Source organism: Vicia villosa, unplaced genomic scaffold (assembly GCF_029867415.1).
Source record: "Vicia villosa cultivar HV-30 ecotype Madison, WI unplaced genomic scaffold, Vvil1.0 ctg.001593F_1_1, whole genome shotgun sequence".
Taxonomy (NCBI): Eukaryota; Viridiplantae; Streptophyta; class Magnoliopsida; order Fabales; family Fabaceae; genus Vicia; species Vicia villosa.
In genome coordinates, this window is record NW_026705668.1 from 116,470 (window position 1) to 124,980 (window position 8,511).

The window sequence follows — 8,511 nt, forward strand, 5'->3', positions numbered from 1 at the left end:
ATTTGAAACTTCCATTATACGTTGCTCTCATATAACTGAAATTTTCATGGAGTAGTAAATATTGGATAATGAATGGTGTGTTTGGTTTGGCGTTTGAGCAGCCAAACGCACGTCTACTACCTCTCTCACCGTAATTTCTAGAAGCTGCAAAATTAAACTTCTGCGGTAACGTAGAATTTCGCCGCGCTTTTTCTTTCCTTGCCGCTAAACCAAACACATCAGAAGAAGGTTGTTTAATAATTTGATGAAATCTATAAAAAGTATATATTAGAACGTCTTTGGAGTACATGCAGATAAAATTCATTCTCTATGTAATATATATTAACAACCAAGTTGAAAAATATTTATGAAGTGTTAAAAACAAGTTAAAATCTAATAGATAACAAAATTATAAATATTTTAAAATTATAATACAAATGAGTTCAATAGTTCAAAGATTCTATCAAATTTATAACTATTTTGTTGAAATTACCCTACTTTATTATATCAATAAATATTAAAAAAATATTTGTAAATATTTATAATTATCCTACTTAATTTTTTATTATATTAAATATTCAAAAAATATTTATAAATATTTATAATTATTATATTAGTTATTTTATAATTATCAACATCAATCAAGCCTTCTACTAGTTTAATCATATCTCGCTCCCCTCCTCTCCCTTTTATTGCCTCAATTTGGAAAAAAAATAATCTCCGTTACATTTTTGTCAAAAAGATTTACTTCTAAACTGAAAACAAAAAGCTACATTTTTGTCAAAAAAATTTACTTATAAACTGAAAACAAAAATAGTTTAGCTTTAGAAATAATAACTACACTGTCTGAACTGAGGCTAAACCCTCGATTGTCACTCACTCCTTCCAACAATGACTCAGAAGGAGGTATCCGCCGTAACACTCGGCGGCAAGGGTTCATCTCTCTCTTCCTCCTCCGTCTACGCCACCGCCACTGGCCAAGGTCAAGTCCGGATAGACTCATCCGCACTCGACCGATTAACCTCAACGCCGTCGTTAAAGCAAAAAATCAACATCCCCGAATTCCTAACCCTAGAAGAAACAAGAGCGTTCCTCATCGTCCTCCTCAACAAACTCCTCCTCTCTAACTCGTCAAAACACGTTCCTTTATGCATATCAGAAGCACTCAATTCAAATCAGAAGAGTTTTCGTTTCGAGGAAGAACTCGATGTGACGGAAGATGAACAGTTATTGTTGATTAACAACGCGTGTTTAGGGTTGCTCGGTGTTTCCGCGGTTTTGGATCATCAATCGACGGCGCTGTCTGCTTTTGCAGATGTGGCTGCGGCGTTTTCTTGCGAGGCGTTGAAAGCTGATGTGAGTGTTTTCAATTTGATGGATTCCGGTGATGGACATAGTTCTAAGGAGGAAGTTGGAGTTGCTGGTGATATGAGGATTTTGCTTAATGGATCTAAGTTTGTGGGAAAGGAAACGGTTTCTTCTGTTGTGAAAATTCCGAAAATTCATGGGATTATTAGGGAGAAGGTGAAGTCTGTGCATTCTAGGATGCGAGTTGAGTTGAATTCTGGTCATAAATTGGGGAAAGTTGAGCTTGGGAGTGAGCATACTGTGTGTAATGTGTTGTTGCCTTTGGCAATGGCATTGAGGGAATTGGGTGAGTGTAGTTTTGCTCGTGCACAAAGTAACTTGTTGTCGATTGGTGGTGATGATTTGAAATCGAAAATTGGTGAAATCTTTGGGAAGGAATGTCCAACTGATGCTAGTTTGGCTAGTAGTTTTAATGAATCTTTTAGTTTGTATTCTGGAAAGGTGTATGATAAGTTTGCACATGAAATCAATGTGTTGTTTGCGCTTGTGTGGAAAACTGTGGCATGGGAACTTGTGACTGCTTATGCTGTACTTGAGGCTGCTGAGTTAAATCAAAAGATTGGAGGTGCTACAGAAAATGGAGAGAATTCTAAAGTAGAAAAGAAGAAGAAGAAGGCTGTTTTGGGAAAAGGAACTAGTTCGATTTTGCAGTTGATTAAGGATAGGTTGCAGAGTGAGAAGAAGAGTGATGTAGAGAATTCGCGGCTATTGGAGACTTGGGTTGCTGATTTTCTATTGTTTTTTGATTTGGCAAGACCTGAATTCAATGAATTTTTATTGAAAGTAAAGGATGTCGTAGAAAGCAATGAAAGCAGAAGATTGCCCAAGATTCCTAAGGTAATTTTATTTTATGGATAAGATTGACTTTGTGTTACTTAGACTGTGTTAGGCATGTTGTAGTTCTCTTAACTTTATCACTTTTTTGGTAGTCTTACCCTAAGTATCACAATGTGACCATATCAGGGGACACGTGATTTTGCTAAAGAACAAATGACAATTAGAAAGAAGGCATTTTCAGTAATAGAAGAAGTTTTTGAGAGGCATGGCGCCACAGCCTTGGATACACCTGTCTTTGAATTGCGAGAAACTCTCATGGGAAAATATGGAGAAGACTCAAAGTTGATTTATGATCTTGCTGATCAGGTACATATGTTTTTTGCTTGCTCACTTTTTGACAAGTTGAGTTGATTTATGACAAAACTTTCTCCAAAGAAAAATGATGCGAAAAAAATTCAAGCATTCAAAATAGTGAACAAATTTGTATATTTTTGATCTGTAGAATTTTCACTTCTGATATTTTGGATTGCTTTCATCAATCTAGACATCTGCTTTTTAAGACAGATCACCATTAAGGTTCTCGGTCAGATTGGTTCCTACTTCCCACCAAAACCATTAATAAAATTGAACTTCATTTCAAAGCTAACTGGTAATCAACTTGTTTGACAGGGTGGGGAGCTCTGTTCTTTGAGGTATGATTTGACAGTTCCATTTGCTAGGTTTGTAGCTATGAATGGTCTGACATCTTTGAAAAGGTACCAAATAGCTAAGGTCTACAGAAGGGATAATCCATCTAAAGGAAGATACCGTGAATTTTATCAATGTGACTTTGATATTGCTGGTCCAGCTGAAAAAATGGCTCCAGATTTTGAGGTTGTCAGAATTTTGACTGAATTGCTTGATGAGCTGAACATTGGGGATTTTGAGGTAAATTTTTATAACATTCCTGCTACAAAAAATATTGGTTTTCTGGATTTGTAGCAGTTTTGTCAAATATCTGTCATGGCCAGTGTTGTCGATGGCGGAGAGCCAAAATCCTGCCATACCGACTGCTTTGTGGCGCTGTTATAGAGGATAACGGCAGAAAAACCTGCAATATCAGCTGATAGTTACCATTGCGGAGAGCCGAAAAACCGCCATGTGTATCCCTCCCTAGCGGCCATGGCGCCACTAGCTGATAACATTGGTCATGGCGGGTATTAGCGGCAGATTTTTGGCTCTCTGCCACAGCCAAAAATTTGTGAAGGAAGGCGGGGCCATGATGCCATACGTCGGATATGGCAGCGCTATATGTTGTAGTCTGGGTTCTACACTATGGTCCACCATCCATAAAAATGATCTATTTAACTATTTAGACTTGCCTGAGTTCGTGGTTTTATAGTTCTTTAACCATTACTATTTTTCATGGTCTGTCTATATGTATTTTGGTGAGCAGTTTTTCACATAGGACTATATCATAATATGTATTAGTATATGTGCCAGGCTTTTAAGTTTAATTTGAAGTAGAATTTTTAATAGCATATTGGTAGATTTGGAAAAGTATATGAGAGAACACGCAAGAGAGAGAAGGAGTGGACAGGTGGACAACTGGCAAATAAAACAAATTCTGTTAGTACACAGCACATGGCAGAGCTAGGTGTCATGCTGTGAGTGGAGGAAAGCTTTTAGGATTGGTCATAAATAGAAGGAATAATCATTGTGACAGTATGCTTGATTTTGGTACTGAACCCTAGGGAGAGAATAGGCCTCTCAAAACTGCCTAAATCCATTTTCTTTTCTTTCTTTCTGTTGCTATTTCAGTACTACTCTTGTACCTACTAGATCCCATTTGAACTCTAGTAGAAGCTACTAAATAATCAAGCTATTTTCCCTATTTTTCCTACTGTGTTCATTTCTGTTTCTGCTTTATACTAAATTGATTCTATCACATATTTGTCGGCATCAAGTCTTAGACATGTGTTGCTATCAACCTACTAGTTTAATATCTTTTTGCAATGTCGTGCTAAAGCTGAATGATTTTAATCAACCCTACTCGTTTCAATGATCAGATTACCTGCTGGCTAATGTGATCTTTGTAATCATCTTGTTAAATGTAACTACTTTATTCATCCCTGCTTATTTGCTGTAACTTACCCATATAACATCATTACTTTGGACTGGTGATTGAGTTTTGCGAGCTCCTGTGATCTTGTTAAATTTGACTAGATTACTCATCCTATCTTATTTGCTATAATTTAACTTTATAATATCATTCATTTGAATATGTCTGATGATTGACCGGGGTTTTCCAGTTCAGTGGTTAAATTTCACATTTAATAATGTCTTCAAATTATATATTGTGTGTTTTGTTATGACCTTTCTGTTAATCTTTTTATTTCACAGGTAAAGTTGAATCATAGAAAGTTACTGGATGGCATGATGCAAATATGTGGAGTGCCTCCTGAAAAGTTTAGGACTATATGTTCAAGTATCGACAAATTAGACAAACAATCATTTGAACAGATAAGAAAAGAAATGGTGAGGACATATGTTGTTTGTTTCTATTTCCTTTATAATTATTTTTATTTTGATTTAGTGTGCCAATTTTATTGTGCTTAAACTTTTCTCTGTGTTGCACATTTTGAAAGATGTAGGCTTTTATTTTATTTTCATTTTATAAATGCCTATAGTTTATGCTTTATCAGTGGGAAATAGTTTGATTTAGGGATGGAATTCAAGTTGGTGCCTTTGCATTCTTTTGATAAATATTGTTGCATGATTTATTGAGGATGCCAACACCCCGTCATTGGATACTTACTATGCCAAATCATTTTCTATTGTTGTTTCTTCATTTATGAGGAGCATCTGGATTGCATTATTTTTCGATTTTGCATCCATTTTCTGTTCTGCTGTTACTGGTAACCTGTATGATTTCAAATGTTGGACTTGATCAAATGAAAATGGCTTATTGAATGCATTAGACTGAGTGTTTGTTTATCTTTTAAATCTTGTGTTATTATTTTTTATTTTTTGGAAATATATGATAGCATCATTTTATTGTACTTGGAGGATTAACTTGCATTTCATCAATCTGATGTGGGCTGGAGTGAGTTGAACAAATATTGTGAGTAGTGTGATTTAATATATATTTTTGTAATATTTTCTTTTATTTAAAAATGCATTCACAATTTAAATGTTCGTAGAACTATGCAAGTATGTTACATTGGCAAAGGATTTTGAGACTTACGATAGTTGTTGGTTGCCCTTTAGAATATGTCTGTTGTCTGATGACAATTCTTTATAACATTAATATTCACTCTAAACTGTTAACTCTGGAAGGTATCTTTTGTAAAGCCATTCTTAAGTTTAGTAATGTGGTTTTTACTGACTTTCACGCTGTAGGTGGAAGAGAAAGGATTAACTGCTGAGACAGCTGACAGAATTGGAACTTTTGTTAAAGAAAAAGGACATCCTTTAACATTATTATCTAAACTTAAACAAGAAGGCAGTGCTTTCTTAGAAAATGCTGGATCTGTTGATGCATTGAATGATCTGGAAATTTTATTTAAAGCTCTGGATAAATCAAAACGCCTTGACAAGGTGGTTTTTGACTTAAGTCTTGCCAGAGGTCTTGATTATTATACTGGAGTTATATTTGAAGCTGTTTTTAAAGGGGGTGCTCAGGTAATTCTCGTGTCTTTAATCATGTCTCCATTCTGAAATGTTTATTGATGTTCTCTAGTCCCTTCATTCTTTGAGGGGCACAATTCATCATATCAGCTCTTGTGCAACTTTAGATGTAATGAAGAATTAGCAATAAAAAAAGATGTAATGAGGAATTAGTAATGAAGAATTAAATAAAAGGAGCTTGCACACTAGAAATAGGATTGAAAAGAGATGAAATAAATTAGAAAGCAGAAGTTTTAGCATTTTAGACAGATATTAATTTTAATGGGGAAACTTTTGTATGAAAGATGTAGATTGAAAGATTGTTAATGGTTTTAGTGGACTAGATATATAGGAGGTGAGAGAGTGGGATTTAAGGTTCAATTCTTAGTTATATGGGTTCTAACAAACTACCTTCTAAATTAGGATTTAGTTTTCATTGGTTTTTGCGGTGAATTTAAGTAAGAACTGGTTTGGTTATGCTGTGGGATTTAAATCTGTGCATAGTAAGATTTGTTTTTCATCTTTTGTTAGAAAATAAATTTGTTGGTTTCTATGCTTTTTAACCCTTGATTTTTGAAAAGGAGTATATTGCACTCGGGTGTTCAGAGAAATTGGAGTATTTTTGAAATGATGATTCTCTTTGTTCTCACATCTCAGTTTTATCTTTTGCTGCTGTAGGAGTATTTCTTACCCTTCAATGATATATTCCTTTTTTTGAAAAACAAAATTGAGCAATTAAATGATCATTTCATCCCCAGATCAACTCATAATCAAGACCGAGCAAAGTTGCTGCAAATATATTTTGACTAATTCCTTATTCTTTGATAGCTCAACTTGTAACTTACATGGGTTATAGTCAGACTTTGTCTAACTGGTTGTCTACTACAATTTAAATAATCAACCTGCATTCCTAAAAATTCAAGGCCCTTTCTGTTGTGTGGCATTTTAATTTTAATTTCTAATGTAGTTAAACATGTTATGTAGGATATATATATAATGGTTAAACTACTTTAGCACCTTTCCTATATATGATTAGTAAATTAGAAAGGTGATGCAAAAAATTCCATTTTGTATGGTTGTATCAGTGGGCATTGCAATTCTGTTCATTCTATATCGTAGAAAAAGTTCAGTGATTAGCGCTAATTTTAACTTGAAATAGCAAAGATTGGGATGGGTCTCAACACAATTTTCTCATCATTTTTCTGCAATTATTCTTAAGGTTTTGCTAATAAGTACCCAGGGTTTAGGGCACATGTTATCTTGGAATTTATGTATTTAATTTTTTGAAGTTTAAACACAAATTCCAAAACAAGTTTTTACCTTTGGTTTTTTAACACGTTTCCTTAGGACACTTGTTAGCCTTTGCCTTATTCTTATCCATAAAGCATATGTATTATATATGAAGAAATACTTTGAAGTTCTTGATTCTTTAGGATGGCTTATGATAGTCATGTTTATTCATTGCATATACTCTCCTCTGTCTTGTTTCATTTACACAGTTTTTACTGAAATCTTTTGCTTATATTTAGTGATGGTTTTTACACAGGTTGGTTCAATTGCTGCTGGTGGTCGATATGATAATCTGATAGGAATGTTTGGTTCAAAGCAAGTTCCAGCAGTCGGTGTAAGTTTGGGAATCGAAAGAGTATTTGCCATAATGGAGCAACAACAGAAGGATCAGAACCAGGTGATCATAATGCTTGATAGCTAACTTTTGTTGTTTTATGTCAAAAAGAGAAATCTTCCATGACTGTTCTGTATATCAAATCCCATTTTAACATCTAAATTTTTTTCTAACCATAACTGCCGTTGCATAATTGTGTCACTGATAATTTCCTAAACCCATCAGACAGATACTCACACAATTTCTTATGATGTTTGGCTGATGACTTAATTTCATTATCAGCGGGGTGCATCTATTCACTAGGGATGTTTGCAGCTCGCTTTTACATATTTTCTTTTTCTTTTTGTTGCTTTTTTGGTGTGGAAATGATGATAAAACTGATCTTAGTTGTTTTCTTTTGATTATAATTTCAGAAAATTCATGTCCTTATCAAGTTATGAACGACCGAGTTACATTATCACATAGAAAGACAACCACTATTTTCCTTATAATTTTTTGTTTTTGCTAGATGGCCCGACCTACCAAGACAGAAGTCCTAGTGAGCATATTAGGGAATGACGTGACACTAGCTGGAGAGCTAGCTGGTGAACTATGGGATGCTGGGGTGAAAGCAGAATTCTTGGTCAACAAGAGGAGACCGAAGCACTTTGACTATGCAAAAGAATCAAGAATCCCTTGGATGATACTCGTTGGCGAGCAGGAAATAAAAGAAGGCACAGTGCAGTTGAAAAGCCTCGAGTCAGGTAATGATGTGAACATTAACATTCCTAGAGGAAATTTTGTGGAGGAACTTCGGAAGCGGTTAAACCCGTAAGCCCCAGTATTTGCAGCATCCTACTTAGCTTGTGTTTGGGGTAGGTGTTTTCACAATGATATTGTGACAACTACATTAAGTGAGACAGCTTACATTGGCATTACTGTGGTTCCACCATTCCCACCGCCGATTCAAAAACACACTTTGTATTTCAATGTTTGTTGTACTTTAGAGTTGAAAGAGTATATGTAGGTTTTTCTATCATTTGCTGTTTTGTATTCATTTTATCAAATTTAGTTGAGAGAATAACTTGCGAAGGTCTTGAGTTTGCTTTTATTGAAAAAGATTATTTTTTTATTCA

General features: G+C 34.7%; 1 protein-coding gene across 1 annotated transcript; it reads left to right on the plus strand.

The window, feature by feature from the left end:
- The first annotated feature begins 735 nt into the window (after window positions 1-735).
- Window positions 736-8,511, plus strand: LOC131635925 (histidine--tRNA ligase, cytoplasmic-like). The gene is made up of 7 exons (XM_058906562.1): window positions 736-2,184; window positions 2,311-2,490; window positions 2,794-3,051; window positions 4,507-4,641; window positions 5,506-5,787; window positions 7,319-7,459; window positions 7,905-8,511. The coding sequence occupies exons 1-7, from the start codon at window positions 871-873 to the stop codon at window positions 8,208-8,210; spliced, it is 2,616 nt and encodes an 871-aa protein (XP_058762545.1). The 5' UTR covers window positions 736-870; the 3' UTR covers window positions 8,211-8,511.